At 43.6% G+C, this 23,127-nt stretch overlaps 1 protein-coding gene across 4 annotated transcripts; it reads left to right on the forward strand.

The window, feature by feature from the left end:
• LOC110527259 (voltage-dependent L-type calcium channel subunit beta-4) lies at positions 1-23,127 on the forward strand. Of its 4 annotated transcripts, XM_036951751.1 has the most exons (14): positions 1-179; positions 3,435-3,518; positions 9,872-10,054; positions 10,416-10,538; positions 12,761-12,888; positions 13,488-13,564; positions 14,413-14,432; positions 15,367-15,447; positions 16,975-17,033; positions 17,460-17,569; positions 18,051-18,202; positions 18,657-18,752; positions 19,394-19,579; positions 19,781-23,127. In XM_036951751.1, exons 1-14 carry the CDS (start codon positions 114-116, stop codon positions 20,057-20,059), a joined length of 1,644 nt encoding a protein of 547 aa, XP_036807646.1. In that variant the 5' UTR covers positions 1-113; the 3' UTR covers positions 20,060-23,127. The 4 variants fall into 4 exon arrangements, with proteins under 4 accessions (XP_036807646.1, XP_036807643.1, XP_036807642.1 ...); XM_036951748.1 differs by lacking the exons at positions 1-179; positions 3,435-3,518 and adding an exon at positions 5,632-6,283 and having other exon boundaries at positions 19,784-23,127; XM_036951747.1 differs by lacking the exons at positions 1-179; positions 3,435-3,518 and adding an exon at positions 5,633-6,283.

Consider the following 23,127-nt stretch of genomic DNA (forward strand, 5'->3'; position numbering starts at 1 on the left):
GAGGATATTGCAGGGGCTTGAAGCTGGAGCAAGTACACCACACTCCACCACACTTCCACTGGGCTGGGCCAGAGAGGCAGCAACCACCCATTTGGACCGATGTTCTGGCCGAAATGCAGTCTCGACACATCTACATTCGGAATAAGATCGGCGAGGGCATCCAAGCGACCAGCTTTCAGGTAGGTCACACCAACGGGAGAAGATAGACAGTTGTAACTATTCTCCTCAGAAACAGTTTTGTTTTCAAGCAAAACAACTTTGGCACTTTTTTAATTCCTTGTTTTACTACACACCGTGCCTCATGCTGTTTTGGAATGTTTTATCATACAATCTCAATATTTAGTGTCTAGGCTACTGAGTGTTGTTTTAAATCAAAGAAGAGTATCCAACATATCCTAGCTTCACCTAGTAATTACTAGACTAAGTAATGCATGTGCTCTAAGTCACATTTGGTAAGGTGTTGAACAGACAACATGCCCTATTTTCTATTTTCTGGTTTTATGAAACATGTAACGTGTTATTTCCTCCCCTAGCCTATGTGATTTCTAACCAAGTGTTTTCACCTAATTATGGCCACACCGCAGCAAGATGCAATACAAGACAAAGGGACACCCAGTGACTAACGTGACCCAGTTAAGATGGCCCTATTTGGTGTAGATTCATGGGAAAAGTAGGTTCTGATATTTTAATAGTGACATTGCTACTAACTCTGGAGACTTAGCCATAAGTGGAGCAAATCACTGCTAGATAATTAACCTGCCCCTTAGAGGTTCAGGATGGGCCTATATTTGGCCCTTTTAGAGACTTGCTAATGAAAGTCGGAAACAGTGAAAGTCTTCATTATAGATAGGGTTGAAAATTTCCGAAAATCTTCCCAAAATCCTCAGGGTTTTCATAAATCCTGATTGGAGGTTTTTGGATTTCTTGCATTTTCCCTCCTGATTCCAGGAATGTTCCAACCAGGATTTTGGGAAAGTTACCAGAATTTTGCAACCCTTATAGATCATTATGTTTCCTTGAATTTCAATGTTATCGTGGACATATTGCTAGCCTACATAACATTACTAGTACTACTACAGATCTACAGTAAGTTACATCTCTCCTATGTTGGGATGACATTGGCTGGCTAGAGACAGAGTGGGGGGTTGTGATTGGGGGGTTGTAATTGGCCTGTAGGTGTCATGTTGCCGTCAGTGTCATGTCTGCCCTATGGGGGGCGATGTCACCGGGCTGCTCTGATAGTTCTCACACTGAGACTCCCCTGCCTCATGTGCACACACACACACACACACACACACACACACACACACACACACACACACACACACACACACACACACACACACACACACACACACACACACACACAGTCTTCCATAGCCTGACAGGATCACAGAGGACAAATGCGACAGGAATCTCCTGATATCAATATATAGAATAGATAGACTAATTGATACTCCCAGTTGGTATTAAATAGAATGTTGTGGCCCCGCCCACCAGTGGGGAAAACAACCCATGGTTACCTTGGTTACCCCATTGGTTCACAGGAAAAACTAGACTTATTCAAACACAATTATCTTGTTGTCTGCTTGTTTTAAACAATTACAAAACTACATTTAAGAAAAGTACAACATGTCTAATGATAACTTTTCAACATTGCCTGCTCCGAAGCATTAACACTACTTAGAAAAACCTAATATTGTAGAACTTCCCTCATCAATCAATCAAATGTATTTATCAAGCCCTTTTTACATCAGCAGATACATACAGAAACCGAGCCTAAAACCCTAAACAGCAAGCAAAGCAGATGTAGAAGCACAGTGGCTAGGAAAAACTCCCTAGAAAGGCAGGAACCTAGGAAGAAACCTAGAGAGGAACCAGGTTCTGAGGGGTGGCCAGTCCTCTTCTGGTTGTGCCGGGTAGCGATTATAACAGTACATGACCATTAAGGCCAGATTGTTCTCCAAGATGTTCAAACGTTCATAGATGACCAGCAGGGTCAAATAATAATCACAGTGGTTGTAGAGGGTGCAACAGGTCAGTAAATCAGGAGTAAATGTCACTTGGCTTTTCATAGCCCGGCATTCAGAGGTTGAAACAGCAGGTGCGGTAGAGCGAGAGAGTTGAAAACAGCAGGTCTGGGACAATGTAGCACGTTCGGTGAACAGGTCAGCGTTTCATAGCCACAGGCAGAACAGTTGAAACTGGAGCAGCAGCATGACCAGGTGGACTGGGGACAGCAAGGAGTCATCAGGCCAGGTAGTCCTGAGGCATCGTCCTATGTCGCTAACGTTAGCCATGTGACTGAGTGCCAGCTAGCTACCAACCAGAACATTAAGCTATCCAAGACCAACAACACAAATGAATGGACTATAAATTTACAAGTAGTGAGTGGAGATAAAAACGGACTACTAAACAAGTTAAATGTCTTACCTGTGATGAAATATTATCCACACACATAGAGTGTTGTCTACTTGGACACTGGGTCTCCACAATTCCCCACTCTTCCACAGTGAATAGCCTGAAGCCACAGAGGTCTTCTCGCAGGCTCGTTTTCCATACATGGGAGCATTGCAAACCATAGGTCAGGATTTTTGACCTGGTTACTTGTACATTGAACAACACAGCAGCTCTTCAGATTGTTTTGTTATTTCTGTATAACAAAAAAATGGTGACTAAGTTGACTCTTTTACATTGGGGGTCAATGGGAAATACTGTTTTCCCCAATTTGTGGTCATGTTTGAGGGGAATTCATTCTTATGACATGAATACCTGTACATAGCCCACCTATAATTTAGCCCAAACAACTACCTCTTTCCCTACTGTATTTAATTAATTAATTTATTTTGCTCCTTTGCACCCCATTATTTTTATTTCTACTTTGCACTTTGCACATTCTTCCACTGCAAATCTACCATTCCAGTGTTTTACTTGCTATATTGTATTTACTTTGCCACCATGGCCTTTTTTTGCCTTTACCTCCCTTATCTCACCTCATTTGCTCACATCGTATTTAGACTTGTTTATACTGTATTATTGACTGTATGTTTGTTTTACTCCATGTGTAACTCTGTGTCATTGTATGTGTCGAACTGCTTTGCTTTATCTTGGCCAGGTCGCAATTGTAAATGAGAACTTGTTCTCAACTTGCCTACCTGGTGAAATAAAGGTGAAATAAAATAAATAAATAAATAAATAAAATACAGACTCGGAGTACACATACCAAGTTATAGAACAGAATATAATATAATAGAATAGAATACAACTATGTAATATAGGTAAGATGTAACACGGAAAGCAATTCCATCAGCAACTGCTGTCTACTGTACCAATATGTATTGTTGTTTTTTTCTGTTCATGTTTGTGTTGTTCTTTAGCTTGATTCCCCTTGAGAAGGACTTGGTTGGTTGTGCTGTTTGTCTGATCCCACACAGGTGAACCGAGGGACCTACTCCAGGCGAAGCCGATTGAAGAGGTCTGATGGCAGCACCACCTCCACAAGCTTCATCCTCAGACAGGTAGGGCCCCTGGGGGTTTCCCCTAGGTACAGATCTAGGATCCCCTCCCCCAATCCTAACCTTAACCATTAGTGGGGGAAATGGAAAACTGACTGAAGATCAGCGTAAAGGGGCAACTTCACCCTATACCACAGGTAGGCTGGGATGGGTTAAATTCCAGAAAGATGATCCCTTCCCAATGTCCTCGTTCACTACCTCTTCACAGATCTGATAGGACTGGATAGGTGAAAGCAATATGGCGGAAACTAGCTGGAGCTGTTGCCAGCTTACACCTAGCCATGTCTTCTCGGATCTGTGATGGGGAGTGACCAAGGGCATAGGGGAGTGGACAACTTTCTGGAAGGAAACACAACTTTCTGGAAGGAAACACAACTTTCTGGGATGAAACACAACTTTCTGGGATGAAACACAACTTTCTGGGATGAAACACAACGTTCTGGGATGAGAACCCACACTGACAGAGAGACAGATTCAGCCACAAACAAACATGCACACAACAAGGACACACTTCTTGGAAGCATCTGAGTAGTGCTTTTACATAGCCCAGTTGAATTGAACCATGAATTGGTCCTTGAGGCATACTACAGCAGGGAGTTAACAGCTAACCAGGATGAGGGAACAGCCAGAGAACAGTCACTGGAAAAGCAGTCATCAGTCATCCATATGTTGCTGACCTGGGGAAACCAACCAAATCACCTTCATTGTGCAGCCCCAGGACAGATCCTTCTAGAGCAGGGGTGGGCAACTCCAGTCCTCCAGGGCCTGATTGGTGTCACACTTTTTCTCCATCCCTAGCACACACAGCTGATTAATCAAATGTCATTCTAAACTGAAGATCACGATTAGGTGATTATTAGAGTCAGGTGTGTTAGCTGGGGCAAAACTGTGACACCAATCAGGCCCCCCGAGGACTGGAGTTACCCACCCCTGTTCTAGAGAGATAGAGAGCAACAGAGTATGCAGGTTGTTTCTCCAACCCCACTCTAACGCAGCTGATTCAGCTAATCAAGGAGCTGATGAGCTGCTGATTAGTACAATGATGTTTCATCAAGGCTGGAGCAAAAGCTTTACTGTACCTATCTCTCTAGGAGGAGGGTTGGCCAGCACTCATCATTTTGTTATTATTTCATGAACTTATTATGCAGATACACTTACATATATTTTTATAATATAAATACTGTGTAAAATATATCTACAGGCCAATGTCTTTATTTAAAATATTTCTACTAGTGTGTCTTTCCATAAGAAGGTCCAGTAGATTTTATGAACCTGCTATTTTCTTATTTGTCTTTTGTCCCTTGTTTATTTTAGAAACGGATACACTTAAATAAGCATCAAAATGATAATGTGACTATCAGAATGAAGGCTTACAATTATAACATGCAATACATTGTGGTACAGAAAAACATTTTGGACTAAGTCAATTATATTCTGGTTATCCTCTATACTCTACAGCTCCTTTTGTTTTATATTCTGGTTATATCTGTGGTGCTTAGCCTATACACTGGAAGAGAGAGAGAGAGAGATGGATAGAAAGAAAGAAAGGGGAGAGAGAGATAAATGGATAGAGAGGAAGGGATAGAGATAGATGATAAGAGAGAAGAGGGGAGAGAGAGAAAGATGAGGGGAGAGAGAAAGATGGATGATAGAGTGAAAGATGAGGGGAGAGAGAGAAAGATGAGGGGAGAGAGAAAGATGGATGATAGAGAGAAAGAGGGGAGAGAGAGAAATATGAGGGGAGAGAGAAAGATGGATGATAGAGAGAAAGATGAGGGGAGAGAGAGAAAAATGAGGGGAGAGAGAAAGATGGATGATAGAGAGAAAGAGGGGTGAGATAGAAAGATGAGGGGAGAGAGAAAGATGGATGATAGAGAGAAAGAGGGGAGAGAGAAAGATGGATTATAGAGAGAAAGAAGGAAGAGAGATGGATAGAGAGAGAAAGAGGAGGCGAGAGAGCGAAAGATAGATGGATAGAGAGAGAAAGAGAAGGGGACAGAGAGAGATGGATGGATAGAGAGAAAGAGAGGAGGGGACAGAGAGATGGACAGAACGAGATAGATGGATAGAGAGAAAGAGGGGAGGGAGAGAGAGATGGGTAGAGAGAGAGAGAATGATGCTGCTGTCATCCCCCTCTTCCTATACTCCCTCAGTCAAGGAGAGAGTGCGTGTGCGTCCAAGCTGAGTGGAGGGCAGCACAGCCAATCGGCTTGCTGCACAGCCAATCGACTTGCTGCACATTGGCTTTGTCATCGGGTGCTGATATTGAGGAAGGATTCTCTATGCTGCTCCGTTCGGTGTGTTTAGAAGGGCTGATGAAATGCCAGGATTGGGCTGCCTCTAGGGAGAGCCTCTCTGCTTTATAATGTGAGCCAGTAGCATCCAGGCTCGGGCTAACGCACAACCATCGACCAAGCAGGCCTAGGGGAAACCAAGCAGGCCTAGGGGGAACCAAGCAGGCCTAGGGGAAACCAAGCAGCCTAGGAGAAACCAAACAGGCTGGCTCTGCTACTGCTATTACCCCTTCTCCTCTTCCAGCCGAAAAAGGAGGGATTTGTTTTTTACCGTCATCCCCCCATCCATCCTGTGTTCTGTGGTGGCTCCCTCCTCCTCCTCCTCCTCCTGTTCCCCCTCCTCCACTACAGCCTCCTCCTCCGCTCTCTCGTTTTTTCCCCCTCTTCCTTTTATTCTTCTAGAGGTGCTTTTGGAAATAGCAGACCTCCATGTATGACAATTTGTACCTGCATGGATTTGAAGACTCGGAGGCGGTGAGTGGTGGGGGGGTTTTAGCTTCAGATCGTGTGTGTGTGTGTGTGTGTTTGAGCGTGTGTGTTTGTGTTTGTCGATGGAGGTGGCTCAGCTGTGGTGCACACACAAACACAGGGCTTACTGTAGGTAAGCTGACGGTCTCATGCTGTAGATGGAAGGATCGCGGTCTCCGCTGGGGGGGGGGGGGGGGGGGGGGGGGGTTCAATGTAAGGAGAAGACAGAGTCAGACGTGTGTGTGCGCGCACACAGTCGTGAGAGTGTAATTAGTGATGATGTGTATAAGAATAAGTAGCAATATGTGTCTGTCAGCATCAGCCCAATGCATCTGAATAGCTGCATCATATCATCAGCACATTTCAATGGCTGATGATAGCTATACAATGTACACTGTAGCCATCCATTTAATGCACAGCACACGTAGGAGCACAAAGATGGAGATAGTATTATATAGCGAGAGAAGAGCAGTGTGTAAATGCTAATTCCTATCCCCCAGAGGGCCGTGTCGCTCCCTGCGTGAGGTTATGATTGTATAATGTATCCTCATATCACAGCCTCTCCAAATGTAGGGTATAGCCCTGCTGCATTTACTGCCTTTGTTTAAAGGGCCAAAGCTTCTATTTTTACACCCGGCAACAGCAGTGTGTTGTATTTCTGCTGCTGAGGACAGAGAGGACAGAGAGGAGCGTGCGTTGTGATGTCATATACTGGAGTCAGATAGACATGAGTCACGTCAGTGCTCCGTTGGAAGCCCGGCAGTCATACAATATGTCCGTGAAGAGATTCTGTACCCCAAAATGCACCCATCTAACTACCCATATACCCCGTTATCCATTTTGTATATATCGACTGATCAGCAACCGGCTATAATTATTTATTCAGATATATAATGAATATATATAAAGGAACATAATATTTGTTGAGGGGGGCGTGAGAATAAATGTTTACAAAAACACTAGAAGAGCTGGGTGGTAGTATGTGTGTGTGTGTGTGTGTGTGTGTGTGTGTGTGTGTGTGTGTGTGTGTGTGTGTGTGTGTGTGTGTGTGTGTGTGTGTGTGTGTGTGTGTGTGTGTGTGTGTGTGTGTGTGTGTGTGTGTGTGTGTGGGGGGGGGGGGGATTGTTCTAACAGGGTGTTCTTATAATATACTGTATGTCAGTTGGGTGCTTGTGAGTGCTTCACAAATAGCACACTGTTATAAGACAGGGAGCTTTTACTATTACTAACAGAAATACTTTGAACAAGAGCCGTGCAGGTTGATTTGTGTCGTGTGTTTGTGCCATAAAGGTTACACCCGGTAAAAAACATTTAATGATTGTGATTAATAATTAGGCTCATAGTACTTTTATCACAGAACCTTAATGTGATCTATTAATTTATATCAGCATCTGTTTCTTAATAGCATTGACTCAAGATGCAATTTCTTTTTTTTTTCAGAGCAATCACTTATTTTTCTAAATAAGCAAACCTCCTCGTTTTTTGTTTCCCAGACCTGGCATTTAGTGATTGGCCCACACAATTCAATAGAGCCCGTGCTGAAGTAAGCCCAAGAAATAGCTTGTCTGTTGTAAAAAAAGTGCTGTACTATGACTAGCGTCTGTGGATTTTAGCAGACTGCGAGACTTTCTACGTTCCTAAAGCGATATTGACACACATACACAGGCACACACACACACACACACACACATACACACACACTTGAGTTAATGTTGTTCCCCAATTGGATTATCTTTAGTAGATTCACTCTCTGTTCTTCTAAGGCCAAGGCTTGGGTCAATACTTTAACTCACGCTCCAGTCACAGCCAACCTTCGGGGACAGTTTGCCTAGTGGTTAGAGCGTTGGGCCAGTAACCGAAAGGTTGCTGGATCGAATCCCCGAGCTGACAAGGTAAAAATCTGTCGTTCTGCCCTTGAACAAGGCAGTTAACCCACTGTTCCCTTGGCGCCGAAGATGTGGCTGTCGATTATGGCAGCCCCCCGCACCTCTCTGATTCAGAGGGGTTGGGTTAAATGCAGAAGACACATTTCAATTGAATGCATTCAGTTGAACAACTGACTAGGTATCCCCCTTTCCCTTCCTGGTCAGTCTGGCTACCTATGGGCCACTGCTCACATATGAGCGTAACCGGTGGTAATGTGTAAGCAGTGGTAATGTGTAACCAGTGGTCATGTATAACCAACTGGTGGTCATGTGTAACCAGTGGTCATGTGTAACCAGTGGTCATGTGTAACCAACCGGTGGTAATGTGTAACCAACCGGTGGTCATGTGTAACCAACCAGTGGTCATGTGTAACCAACCGGTGGTCATGTGTAACCAGTGGTCATGTGTAACCAACCGGTGGTCATGTGTAACCAGTGGTCATGTGTAACCAGTGGTCATGTGTAACCAACCGGTGGTCATGTGTAACCAACCGGTGGTCATGTGTAACCAGTGGTCATGTGTAACCAACCGGTGGTCATGTGTAACCAGTGGTCATGTGTAACCAACCAGTGGTCATGTGTAACCAACCGGTGGTCATGTGCAACCAACCGGTGGTCATGTGCAACCAGTGGTCATGTGTAACCAACCGGTGGTCATGTGTAACCAGTGGTCATGTGTAACCAGTGGTCATGTGTAACCAACCGGTGGTAATGTGTAACCAACCGGTGGTAATGTGTAACCAACCGGTGGTCATGTGTAAGCAACCGGTGGTCATGTGTAACCAGTGGTCATGTGTAACCAACTGGTGGTCATGTGTAACCAGTGGTCATGTGTAACCAGTGGTCATGTATAACCAACTGGTGGTCATGTGTAACCAGTGGTCATGTATAACCAACTGGTGGTCATGTGTGGTAATCAAACATCTGGGCAATCAAGTCTCAGGTGGTGCTAGCTCATCACAAGACATGCTCTTCCTGGTACAAAAGTGCCCCCAAGATAATTAAAAATAAACTGCAGTCATCTCAGAATATATTAGTCAGGATTATTCTGAAACTTCCAGCACGTACTCATCTTGACCATTCCCACTTTGAAAGCCTCCGATAGGTCAAAGTGGAGGAGAGAGTCTCTCAGATTAAAGTGAGTCTCGTACATCAGCTTGTCCACAGACCCAACAGTATTGTCCCCAGGTACCTATTTAACTACTTTAACTTAGTCCGGGATAACCATAACTATTCCACTAGAAGGAGTGAAACTGACGTTGTTCTTTTTAGATGTAATAGTGGTATTAATTAGTGGTATTAAATAGTGGTATTTGTACTCAGCTGCCATTCTTTGAAATAGTCTTCCAAATCATTTGAAACTATAACCTCCATGGGCAGTTTCAAGTTCTCACTGAAAAAAGTCTCAAAAGTGACCTTTCGTACGTGGGTGAGGAGAGTAGAAAATGCTCCCCCCACATTTTTTTTTTTAATGAATCAATCAATTCCAAATCACCTCACCTCTGTTTAGTAAGATAAACTGGATACAGTTACAGAGCATTATGGGTACTGTAGAACGTCATCCTACAACCTCCTCCACCTGGTGACGTCCTGGTGATGATGATGCTGGCTGTGTGATCATGGTGACAGCTGCTGTCTTCCTGTCTGTCCCTGTCCTGTTGTATTGCAGGGCTCAGCTGATTCCTACACAAGCAGACCATCGGACTCGGATGTCTCTCTGGAGGAGGAGCGGGAGGTGCCGGGGCAGGTCCAGGGCCAGAGCCCGAGCCAAGGGGCCCCGGGGACCCAGGCCCCGGCCCAGACCCGAGAGCAGAAGGAGCAGCAGGCCACCGTGCAGCTGGAGAGAGCCAAGGTGAGACCCAGAGAGAGAGATACCTCACTAGGTTGTGTTCAGTAAGGATAAAACATTTTTTAAAGTTTTAAGTGAAATATGAGGGTAGTAGCTGGACTTGTGCAGCAAGAAGACTGTACTATGTAAAGGATGGTAGAAGGGTTATGGCACAATTGGCAAAGAAGCAGATGTAAGGATCTGTTATAGCACCCTTATATTGTATGACATTTGCTTATAAATTATTTGTGAATCATCCATGTAGGCATTATAAAGGGTTTATGAAGGCTTTATTAAGCCTTGTAAGCCATAGTTCATTCATGTGAACTGAAGTTCATACTTTGCGGCTCTCTGACTAAATCTTGTCCCTCTCTCTCTCCCAAAGGCTAAAGCCGTGGCCTTTGCTGTGAAGACCAACGTCAGCTACTGTGGAGCATTGGACGAGGACGTGCCGGTACCAGCAACCGCCATCTCATTCGATGCTAAGGACTTCCTTCACATAAAGGAGGTAATGTTTTTTGTCACAAGAGACAAGGTTGAACTGTGGCAAACGATCAACCAGATTTTAATAAAATACATTTGTGAAGTACTTTTCAATGTCAAATGATTTAGGTCAGAGTGTGCAGTTTTCGGACTATACCATTGTACCAGACAAACTAGATTTAGCATAGCAATCAGAATCAACGGAGGCTGCTGAGGGGAGGACGGCTCATAATAATTGCAAATGGAATGGTATAAAACACCTGGAAACCATGTGATTGATGTATTTGATACCATACCTCTCATTTCACTCCAGCCATTATCACAAGCCTGTCCTCCCCAATTAAGGTGCCACCAGCCTCCTGAATTTGATATGTATTTGACCCAGGGCCGTTATCAACCACTATTACAACAGTGTCGTGACTTGACTTTAACATTAATCTGAAGACATTTATCTAATTACCTAACTATGTTTAATTGTTATCCGATTAAATTTGTCATGTAACAATTAACTCATTAGGATCTGGGGCACCACGAGAGCGGTTCTTTAAAGAGTTACCATCTCCCGAATTAAACACTGAAGGTCTTTACCTATCACATCTATAAACTTATTAATCATAACCTCGTATCATATCTTCATTCTGAACAGTCGTAACCTCCATGCATCTGCAAAAACCCCAGCCTTACTTATGATTCAGTACTACACAAATTGGTTAAATTATTTATTTACTAGCTAATTAAATGAGAACTCAGGATAAACATACACACTTTGCATCGGTTATTGACTGGAAACCTAATACGCTCAAAACAGGTCCCTAGCGGAATGACAACAACGTGGCTGCTTGTTACAAAAGAGATGGAGGGAGAGGGGGGGACAGAGACACTTAACATTGGTACTTTCAGAAACTACTCTCACTTACAGTAACCATATACTTTGCACATGACCCGCCGCCCGCTTGGTTTGCCGGATCTCTCGGTGGACATGGTCGACTTGCAAAAGGAGTTGGGCCTTTTTGTGACATGCTTTTAAGGCTCTGATTTTCCAAAAGGGTTCCAACAAGTCTACTGTTGTTCTTCTTTGTAGTTTTCTGGTATCCGGTGACTTGTCGTGCAGTCCTGCACAGAACTACACAGTTTATTTTCATTACATTCGATATTGAATATGCTTCTTTGAAGATAGGCTAGCCAGCCATGTCGATGGTTCCCATTGGGGTGATGAGAGTAGCATAATACGATGGTTTGAGCAGAGTAGTATAATGGTCCTACTTAAATTTGCTAAGATACTTTACTTAGGACAGCTAATCAGCCGTACCAGTGATTGTCCAGGAGGTGACTATCGTCTCTACCTCGTGTTGATAGTCACAGTTCAAACCACTTTAAACGTAAAGCTGCAGCTTGACGCTTTTCTGGTCTATTGTGTTCATTTATATAGTTTGTTGCAAAAGGGGTGGTTCCGTCATGCTGACCCGCTCTCACTCTGGGGCATTACTTGTCATTTGTACAAAGTTGTGTAAAAACAATGATCTCATATAGCTTCTCGAATCACATCCCTCTCTTAACAAAAACACGTATCATTTTTTATATTACATGCACAACGCATAGTATGGAAACTTCATACATGTCGTGGGTTTACTTTCCAAGTTACAGTAACATTTAACATTTTTTAATGACATCACAAAATAACAAACAAAATGACATTAGTGTTCTATATATCACCTCTGACCATTCCCCGCGTTCTATGTTAGAAATATTGTTCCAGTAGTTGCTTTTGAACATGTTAGAGTTTCAGCGGGAAAAAGGTCTGTTGAGACAAAGCACAACCCTATGGTGAATTTGGAGAGGGAGACCTAAATCTTTACAACAGGACTTGAATTGTTAATCCCGTTCTAGTTCTTTCCTCCCGCCCACTGCGGATGAGAGGGGGTCTGACCTATTTGGATTCTCGTGGACAGTCATGACAACAGCAAGGCATATACACTGAATTTAGTACCTGTGTTCTGAAACACACTCACTGTCTGTTCAAACTAGATAAAACTGCTTATTTCCTTATGTTCATGTCATTTTGGCTGCGTTTAGATAGGCAGCCCAATTCTGATCTTTTCTTACACTAATTGGTCTTTTGACCAATCACATCAGATCTTTCACATCAGATCTTTTTCAGAACTGATCGGATTGGTCAAAAGACAAATGAGGACTGCCTGTTTAAACGTACTGAAACTGATTTTTCAACCACACCCCCAACCCATCCAGAAGTTCAACAACGACTGGTGGATCGGCCGGCTGGTCAAGGAGGGCTGTGAGATCGGCTTCATCCCCAGTCCCCTAAAGCTAGAGAACATCCGCATCCAGCAGGAACAGAAGAGAGGGCGAGTCCAAGGGTAAGGCAGCCCATCACCAGTCCTCTCTCGCTCAGTCAGAGACCTTGTTACCCAGGGAAGGGGGTTAGGAAGGGGCCAGCAGTGCTATGTTTAGTTTAGTAAAACTGATTCGGGTTACGACAAATGAGTCAAATTAGTACAACTCATTTGGTTATAAATGTGCTTATGATGTGTTATAAAGAGGGTACTCATAGGAAGTGTTACAGATCATTATGAATAATTACATTTCTCTCCATCCATATCCACAATAGAACAACCTAAATATTTCTAAGGTCTCTGACCTTAATAATCAGTAATGCTTTGGTTCTTCTAGCGACCTAGCTGCTCTGTCTGTTTAATCGCTCTGGAAGCTCCCGTCACCAGTGGTTTGTCTCGTGTGCGTACTAGCCTTCAGAGCCATTCGCGGCACTAGGCCTGTTCAGTTTTAACACTAATTCAGCGTAATGAGAGGACTAGACTTGGGATGAGTTGAGAGGCTCACCTCGAGTCCTTCGTTCACCCTATAAGGCCTGGATTCTGCATTTAGAACCCCGTCGCCGTTCGCCACATTAATTCTGTGATTCTTGTGTTTCTTTTTATCTCCCTCTTGTCTTTTCCAGTAAGTCTGGAGGCAATTCTTCCTCAAGTGTAGAGGATGAGGTGTCCGCCTCGATCAGACCCCTTATCTCCTCTGCAGGTGAGAGCCTCTTAGACATGATGGGGGGACGTTGTCCGCCCCTACTGGCCCTCCGCTAGGTTAGAGAAGAACTAGACAACTTTGTCAAGGCAACATGAGACGTAGAACAAGGATTGCTTAAGCCTTCCCATGTCTCTCCATAGAACCTAAGATAAATGATTCCCAGCGGGCAAAACTGGTTGCAACAACATCGTTGTGACGTCTTTTTGTGACATCATGGTCAAGTTGTATTATGGCTGTAAAAGGACGTTTTTCTGGACGTCTTTTTAGCAATCGGAGAAAGACGTCTTTAACTGGTTGTAATCTGAACAGATACCAACCAAAGTATGAAAGTTTACAACCAGAATATGATGTCAATTTAACATTGGTTGTAATACAGTTATCAGACTTCTCAACAACAACAAAACCAGTTTACAACCAGAATATGATGCCATTATAACATCCCATACCAACTTTTGCCTGCTGGGTTGTGGATCCATAGAGTGTATATATATAGTGTATTCTCCCATCCTCTTCCTCCAGTTGAGGACTGCAGGCGCTCTGAGACTTGGCTTACCACAGGGTGAAACCATCGACAAGACTTTGACCCCCCCTGAACTTCAGTCATGTGACTTTGTGAATATGCCTCATAGGATATTAGGATCATGTTTATATGTTTGATGATGAATCTAAAGGGTATATGTTTATTTCGTGTGTCAGTTATAATCCTCGGTTGAAAATGTATTTCCTGTAAATCACATTCTGATCATCGCAGGATCATCAGGTCTCTGACCTGACAAGTTATGGTGACTTATGATACAGTACAATACTACAAGACATTGACAATTCTGTTTTGTTTTACTCCACAGGAAAGCAGAAACAAAAAGTGGTAAGTGGGTGATGGTAAAACCAAACTGTCTCCATCAACTATAGCTGTCTACATTACAATAGTACAGTGCACATCCTACATCTCATCTAACATCCCTTCTAACATCCCTTCCCATCTAACATCCCATCTAACATCCCTTCTAACATCCCATCTAACATCCCATCTAACATCCCTTCTAACATTCCTTCTAACATCCCTTCCCATCTAACATCCCATCTAACATCCCTTTTAACATCCCTTCTAACATCCCTTCCCATCTAACTTCCCTTCTATCATCCCATCTAACATCCCATCTAACATCCCTTCCCATCTAACTTCCCATCTAACATCCCATCTAACATCCCTTTTAACATCCCTTCTAACATCCCTTCCCATCTAACTTCCCATCTAACATCCTATCTAACATCCCTTCCCATCTAACTTCCCATCTAACATCCCATCTAACATCCCTTCCCATCTAACTTCCCATCTAACATCCCATCTAACATCCCTTTTAACATCCCTTCTAACATCCCTTCCCATCTAACTTCCCATCTAACATCCCATCTAACATCCCTTCCCATCTAACATCCCATCTAACATCCCATCTAACATCCCTTCCCATCTAACTTCCCATCTAACATCCTACTCACTGACTTGCCTAGTTAAATAAAGGTAAAGAAAGAAACAACATTTGAAATAGATTTGAGTCAGATTGTGCTGTCCCAATGATCCATACATCCCATACTGTGGTGTGCATCGATCCCATTTTATTACTGTGGGAAAATCTCAATTGCATTTCCTTGACTCCTTGCGTCCTCTCTCCTCATCTCATTCTCAAAACCCATTGGATGAGAAGGTAAAAGGTCCCTCCCCTCTGACTTCTCATCCAATGGGTTTTGAGTAGAGGCCCCCTCCCCCCTGCTCCACTGATTCCTTTGTTACTTTGTTACAGACTGAACACGTCCCCCCTTACGACGTGGTGCCATCCATGAGGCCTGTGGTGCTGGTGGGGCCCTCCCTCAAGGGCTATGAGGTAAGCAGCAGCAGTGGCGGCCATCGAGTCACATGATCATCCTCTGACTCCTCCCACGGGGCCCATCCTAGAGCTCCCATTGGTGGAATGACATTAACAGTGCATTATGTTAAATGATTGTTGTTGCGGCTGTCATGATCACATCTCATTGAGAGAAGATCTCCTCATGGCTGGATGATGTTTCTATTGACTTCATGTTTATAATCATTCATGTTTATATGCACGCAATGTTTTTCTAATATTGTGTTGACACAGGCCTGTTAGAGCTCTACTAGAGTCTATATTTAGACTGCTGAGTGAGGTGCTTTGTTGATGTTTTTTCTAGTCATTCTCAGAACACCATAGTACAGGGAGTTTCTTTCCTCTCGCTCTTTCTCTCCCTCTCTCTCTTTCTCTCCTTGCATGGAGGGTACACAATCAGTCGCCTCATCCCACAGTGTGCTCTGTTGCCACGGTAACAACCTTCTGGGTGCAAACGCTCAGCATCAGAAGTAGAGTAACGTTTGAAATTAGAAGGAGAGGAGAAGAGAGAGAAGAGAGAGGAGGGATAGAGTAGAGAAAGGAAAGAAGGGAGAGAAGAGAGAAGAGATAAGAGAGAGGAGAGATAGAGAAGAGAGAGTAGAAAGGAGAACCCCTGAAAGCAGCATCACTGTGTGTCTAGACTAGACTGCTGTTAAACCAGCCACTAAAGGATCTTTGTATAGGCCACCATCCTTACTGGCAGGCCTCTGACCAGTTCCATGATACCATCTAACTTCAGTCATGTCAGGAGATCCATTTTAGGCTGAAATTAGTCTATTGTTGACTATGAGGATTGTCCTTTGCATTTCAGTAACATAATATGAATCTATCTAGTGAGTTGACTGATAGTGATTTGCTCAGTTAAATAAAAAATGTAATATCATGGAATTGACCCCAAATCCTGCTTCACTATTGCACTCATCCAGTAGAAGTTGTAGTTGTTTAGTATCAGGGTAGAACTCTATTAAATGAAATAGCATGTTTGATATGATTTTCAGTATCCCCCTGTCAAATTACTGAATATCAGAACTACTAGAATAGAATTGTTAGAATGATAAATGGTTCGTTGCACGTAGGCTGTCGTCATGGGACATCTTAGCACCATGTTTTCCCAGGAAGTTTGCTTGATGTCATGGCTGTTAGAGTTAAATGTTCTCTTTTTTAACCATACTCTCTTTCTCCCTCTCTCTCTCTCTTTGTCTCCCTCTCTCTCTGTCTCTCTCTCTTTCTCCCTCTCTCTCTCTTTCTCTCTGTCTCTCTCTCTCTTTCTCCCTCTCTTTCTGTCTCCCTCTCTCTCTGTCTCTCTTTCTCCCTCTCTCTCTCTCTCTCTCTCTCTATCTTTCTCTCTCTGGCTCTCTCTCTGTCTCACTTTGTCTCCCTCTGTCTCTCTCTCTCTGTCTCTCTCACTCTCTCTCTGTCTCTCTCTGTCTCACTCTCGTTCTCACTCTCTCCCAATCTCTCTCTCTCTCCACTATTTCCCCTCTTTTGGCTTCTCTTTCTCCACAGGTGACGGATATGATGCAGAAAGCACTCTTTGACTTCCTCAAGCATAGATTTGACGGCAGGTAAAATGAAAGCGTGCTCTTCCTTCCTTCTTTATTTTTTTATTTTGTCTGTTTATTTTTAAACTCGGTTCCACTCAAATGAGTGGACTTATGAAGCCCTTCGAGATAGATTGGCCTCGAAATTCACATGGAATAGAGCTTCAGTAAAGGAGTGTCTGTCTGCAAAATAAGGTTTACAGTATTTATCCACTGAATGCGGCAGGGTAGCCTAGTGGTTAGAGCATTGGACTAGTAACCGAAAGGTTGCAAGTTCAAATCCCTGAGCTGAGAAGGTACATACATATATGTTGTTCTGCCCCTGAACAGGCAGTTAACCCACTGTTCCTAGGCTGTCATTGAAAATTAACTGACTTGCCTAGTTAAATGAAGGTAAAAAAAAATATTTAAAAAAAAGCCTAAATTGGTGTCTTTGTTTGACCATTTCAGGATATCTATCACACGAGTCACAGCAGATATATCATTAGCCAAGAGGTCTGTTCTGAATAACCCCAGCAAGCGGGCCATCATCGAGAGATCAAACACCAGGTCCAGTTTAGGTATGTACCTCCATAATGTATCTATTTTACTGTAGGAGTCTTTTGAGTTGTCCTTGTGTATCGAAGACGGTTGCCTACTCTCCTCTGTAGCTAGACCCGGCTAAAGACGAATGATTTCGCTTGATTGAGCTTACCTCCCACAATGGAATCAATGGAATAGTCCCAAAAGTGCAAACTCCGCCCACCTGGCTCTCCAGACAGGCTCAATCAAATGCTCAACGTATTCATTGGCTTACGTTCCAGTGTCCATACTAGACATACTAGACACCACTTGAATGAATCAATGTATTGGGAATGCAATGAAGGAATGGGAGTCAGTGTGTACCGTTTGTTTACGTATATATAGTGTATGCTGGACGAAAACTGACTGTTTTCAGTGTGTAGGATTCTTGTACGGTGATGCCAAAGTAAAATGTCCATCCTGAATGGACAATAAAGTTGTATTCTAAAGTCTTGTGTTGTTTCCATCCTGTTCTCCAAGCGGAGGTGCAGAGTGAGATAGAGAGGATCTTTGAGCTGGCCAGGTCCCTACAGCTGGTGATCCTGGACGCAGACACCATCAATCACCCAGCCCAGCTGCTCAAGACCTCGTTGGCTCCCATCATCGTCCATGTCAAGGTCTCCTCGCCCAAGGTAGGGACTGGAGGGTCATGTGATTTGAAACACACCCATGTCTACTATAGGTAATGATACTATTATATGACCAGGAAGCAGACACATCATCTAAAACAACTCACAGAACCGTCAACATCGTCAATTATACAGTACGCTATAACCTACTGAGGCACTGTGACCTTTTGAAAATGAATGTCAACATGCTTAGACTCTGATTGGTTTATCAGTGGAGGGCTTTTAGAGTTATACATGTGTATTGTTATCAGACAAATACACTTTAATCTATCTAACGGATGATTCATTTATTTTAAATGATTCTATTTGACCGGTTTGCCTGGTTAAAGATGTGAAAAGCAGTGTTCCCGTAAAAAACGTGTGTAGATATAACATTATTAGTTAGAAAAGAGCAGGACCATTTGAACAGAGGTCTGACACTATCTAACACATATTTAAATGTCTTCCCACCGTCTAGGTTCTGCAGAGGCTGGTCAAGTCCAGAGGGAAGTCCCAGAGCAAGCATCTGAACGTACAGCTGGTGGCAGCTGACAAACTGGCCCAGTGTCCTCCGGTGAGTGACTCTCTAACAGCATGTTGTATCTTTAATCTACACCACCCAGTATACTGTGTCTTTAATCTACACCACCCAGTATACTGTGTCTTTAATCTACACCACCCAGCATACTGTCTCTTTAATCTACACCACCCAGCATACTGTCTCTTTAATCTACACCACCCAACATACTGTCTCTTTAATCTACACCACCCAGCATACTGTCTCTTTAATCTACACCACCCATTGCTCCTTTTCAAGGTGTCTTCTTTCTACATGAACAATGTCTCAACAATGTCTCCCTGGGGTTGCTTGAGGTTGATTCAAGACAGGGCCATTGAAACGGTATATTAACAATCAAGTGACAAAATGACAATATGACTGACCGAGGTTTGAACCCAGGTTTTCTGTAAAGTACAAAACAGCCTAGGCATTAGTTTAGGGAGCTAACAAGTCAGCTCAGCTCTAATGCCACATTACTCATCATGCGAGCCTGTTTCACCAAACCCTCTCTCTCTCACTCCATCTTTCACTCCCTCTCTCTCACTACCTCTCTCACTCCCTCTCCATCTCCCACTCTCACTCCCTCTCCCCCCTCACTCACTCTCCATCTCCCTCTCCCTCTCTCACTCTCTCCCTCTCTTCACCCCCTCTAACAGGAGATGTTTGACATCATCCTGGATGAGAACCAGTTGGAGGATGCGTGTGAACACTTGGCTGAGTATCTGGAGGCCTACTGGAAGGCCACACACACCTCCATGGCCACGCCGCTCAACCCCCTGCTGGGACGCAACCTGGGTCCCACCGCCCTCACTCCTTACCCCACCACCATCTCTGGACTGCAGGTTGGTCATCAACAGATAGCTACAGCGCTATGGGGTTAAAGCGACATTACACTCCAAAATCAAAGTTGGTCCAAAAATGTTGAGTTTGGAGTGTGATGTCCCTTTAAGGGGAGACAGTTAATTGTCCTCAGTTAGATGAGTTGATTAGTGCCCAGTGTAACATACAGAAATGTAACAAAAAGGGGTTGTTTGTGTGTGTATGAGGTGAACCAGCAGACTCAAAGAATAAGACAACACAGCAACCACACGGGAGACCACTCCACGCCCAACGAGCGTCGCAACCTGATGACCGCCGACGAGAACTACCACAACGAGCGGGCGCACAAGGGACGCAACCGCATGTCGTCGGGCTCACAGCACAGCCGAGACCAAGACCCGTACCACCAGGACTACCAGGACCCCTACCAAGACTCCTACAAGCCCCACCGCAACCGCTCCTCCCCGGGTAGCTACAGCCACGACTCCCGGCACAGGCTTTGAGCCCGAATGACGTCCCAGCTTCACAACCCTTATAGGCCTCAAGTCAACTCTCTGGTGGCAACAGAGTCAAAATGGTTCCCGTTCAAAATATTGTGTCCAATTCTGTTGTTTTCGATTATTTGTTTTACTTCCCTCCTGAACAAAACCTCCAATCACCTCTCATTCCCATTCTGTCTCTCAGTCTTGCCTTGGCACTGGCAGGGACCCCTGTTAAGCAATGTGGTCAGGATGAGGAAGAAGGACATGATGCTAATGCTACATAACTGAGTTAATACAACTCATATGACTGAGTTGCTTTCCCTCACAAGGGGACTTTCCTAGTTCCTGTGTTCCCCAAACAAAGAGATGAGTGGAAGAGGAAAGCAGTATGAGATTGAGATTTGGACTTTGCTAAGCTAACAACAAGCTAAGCTATTTTAGCTAGCATGGTTAGATTGTGGGTACATGTGTACCCCCCCCCCCCCCCCCCCCCCCCATGAGTCGCCATAGCAAGTGGTGGAGTCACTGCTGAAAGTCCCCAGACCGTTCAGTTGTTTGCATGCTGACTGAGAGAGTTTCGCTAGTATCGTCAATATATTCACTTACAGTACATGTCTGTTGTCATGGGGAGTTGTATAATAGACCTGCCCCACCATGACTGGCAGTGGTATTTTTCCAGACCTTTACTGATTCCTGAGAGGAGCATGTGGAGTATTTGGTTGTTTTGTTAACAAGTGCTTTCACATGTCAGATACTGAATGTGCCATTTGAACACCTGTCTAGCTTGGCCTTTCTTCGGCAACAGTCGATACTTTGCATATCTCAGTATTTTTCGCTGCTCTGATTCGGTTGTGTCAGAGACTCGTAGAGGTATTATAACAAGAAGCAGGGGTGTCAAACAATCAGAGTTCGCCTCATCTCTGGCCAGCCTCGTGATTGGTTGACCGTCCATGCTGCTTCCTGTGTTTCTCTCTGGCCAGCCTCGTGATTGGTTGACCGTCCATGCTACTTCCTGTGTTTCTCTCTGGCCAGCCTCGTGATTGGATGACCGTCCATGCTGCTCCACTAACGTTGGATTGTGTCTTCCCAGGGTCCTTTGCATCATGATCATTGATTCTCTGTGTAGCTGGCATGTTTTCCCTGACTTGAAAAAGTAATGCTCCCTTTGGTAGGAATATCCCTGTGTAAAATAGAGGGTGTGTAACGAGAGAGAGCACACATTGGTGCAAAATAGGTGCAGTCTAATTACTTGAGAGTGGATTATCTGAACTTTTTGGGGGTATTTAAATAGATGAACATGGAAATGGAAGAAATTAATTTGGTTAGTTTATTTCTAGCAACAATTTTTCTTCAGTAATTGTGGGTTTTTGGAGTTTTTGTTGAGATGAGAAGCATGCAGTTGTACCCAAGGGGGTTCGGTGACTAGTTGCATTGGCTCGCCGATCCAATGCCTAGGCTTTAGTTTAGTGGGCAAATAGACACTTCTGGCGTGCAGGAGGCCCGGGTTCGAACCCGGTCGGTCACAGAGACACAACCACCCTCCAGGACCAGGGTTTTCCCTGCGGTGGATAGGTCATCTAAACTGGAGCTTTGACCATGATGGAGATGGTGGCCCCTCGCTGTGCATCCTGGGAGAGTGAGTTCTTGGGGCAGCGTATTCTGAGACATTGTTAGAGAGATGTGCAGAGTTAACTTGTTATAGCTGTCTTTTAGTGTAATTCCCTCCAATAGAGTCGAAGGTACTGTAGTGACATTTGTAGCACCCGCGGCAGGTGGTGCCTTAACATTCTAGAGCCAGTTGATTTCCTTGCTCATATCTATGTCTCTTATGCTAGTTTGTTCACTGACTGAAAACAATAGACTGTAAAACGAAGAAGAAAAAATAATACAAGTACATCTGCTGTTGTTTATGAGCATGCTTCTCTGTCATATTGTGATTCAGGCCAAAGGGAGTGTTGGCTGATTGAATGGGGAGTTATTCACTGTCCATTAAAAACCAGAACCAAGAACCAGAACTAAGATTCAGCTCTGTTGCTTGAGACAATCAGAGGGATTTTCTAGCCCATTGACCTCTGTCCCACCAGAGTCCCCAGACCAGTCTGTGAGGGTTTGGTAACTTAAGGTCGGGTTACTGCTACTGGGTGTAGCATGTCTTAGCCCTTTTTGAAACATTGGGGGGGATCTCCTTTTCTATTAACAATTAATTAACTGAATTCCAATAGATTTTCTGAATTGACTGGAAATGAAAATTTACCTCTCTCTTTTTCCTATGAATGCCCTGGAAAGAAAACATTTGTTCTTTGAATGGTGTAGATATAATTTCTAAAGGTCTCTGTTACTGATCTGAGAAAAAAAAAGCACGTGTCCTGTACTCTTCTTTTGTCTTCTTGTAAGAAATGAAGAGGCTACATTTTTGCCTCTAAATTAAGTTGAATTACAATTCTCCTTATTTGATGAAATAACATGGGTTTAAACTCAACCAGACCATTTAAAACAGTTAAATGTTTTTTTCTTTGGTAAAAATGTACAAAAAATAAGAAAAAATCAAAAATGTATCTCAATATAGGAAAAAGTAAAAGAAACATCTTTGCTGGTGATTATTTTTATAATAAATAAATACATGTACATAATGTCTTTGAGAGATGCTATTTGCTGTATACTTGCATTCTCATTAAGAAACTACGGTCCTCGACGGGACAACTTGGAACAACAAAACGTTTCAGTCTACAGAAATGTCAGTATACTAAAGTTTCAGTAATGTGCAATACAAAAAGCATGCTGTTTTAAAATGAGGAAATTCCATGTACTATGCAACCACAACCATGTACATCGCTTCATGCTGTGACTAATTCTCCAACGGTCCTTTTCCAAGCAGCTTCATCAGAACTCTTTAAGGACATTTTGTGTTGATACTTTTTGTGGAAGACGAACAACTCAACGGCTAATGCGGTATTGCATGCATAATGTACCATTTTAATTTATTAAAACGAATGAAAATAAAATCATGTGAAACGCGAGATGATTGTGTCAAAGGCGAAGCTAGAAGTAACTTAAAAAGTTTTCTTTTACAAAATAAAAGAGTCGTTCTA

The sequence above is a fragment of the Oncorhynchus mykiss genome, chromosome 18 (assembly GCF_013265735.2).
Source record: "Oncorhynchus mykiss isolate Arlee chromosome 18, USDA_OmykA_1.1, whole genome shotgun sequence".
Lineage (NCBI taxonomy): Eukaryota > Metazoa > Chordata > Actinopteri > Salmoniformes > Salmonidae > Oncorhynchus > Oncorhynchus mykiss.

Coding starts and splice junctions, on each gene's coding strand:
- LOC110527259 (XM_036951751.1), top strand. CDS start 114: ATGCAGTCTCGACACATCTACATTCGGAATAAGATCGGCGAGGGCATC. Junction 10,055..10,415: donor TGCAGCTGGAGAGAGCCAAG/GTGAGACCCAGA, acceptor TCTCTCCCAAAG/GCTAAAGCCGTGGCCTTTGC. Junction 12,889..13,487: donor AAGAGAGGGCGAGTCCAAGG/GTAAGGCAGCCC, acceptor TGTCTTTTCCAG/TAAGTCTGGAGGCAATTCTT.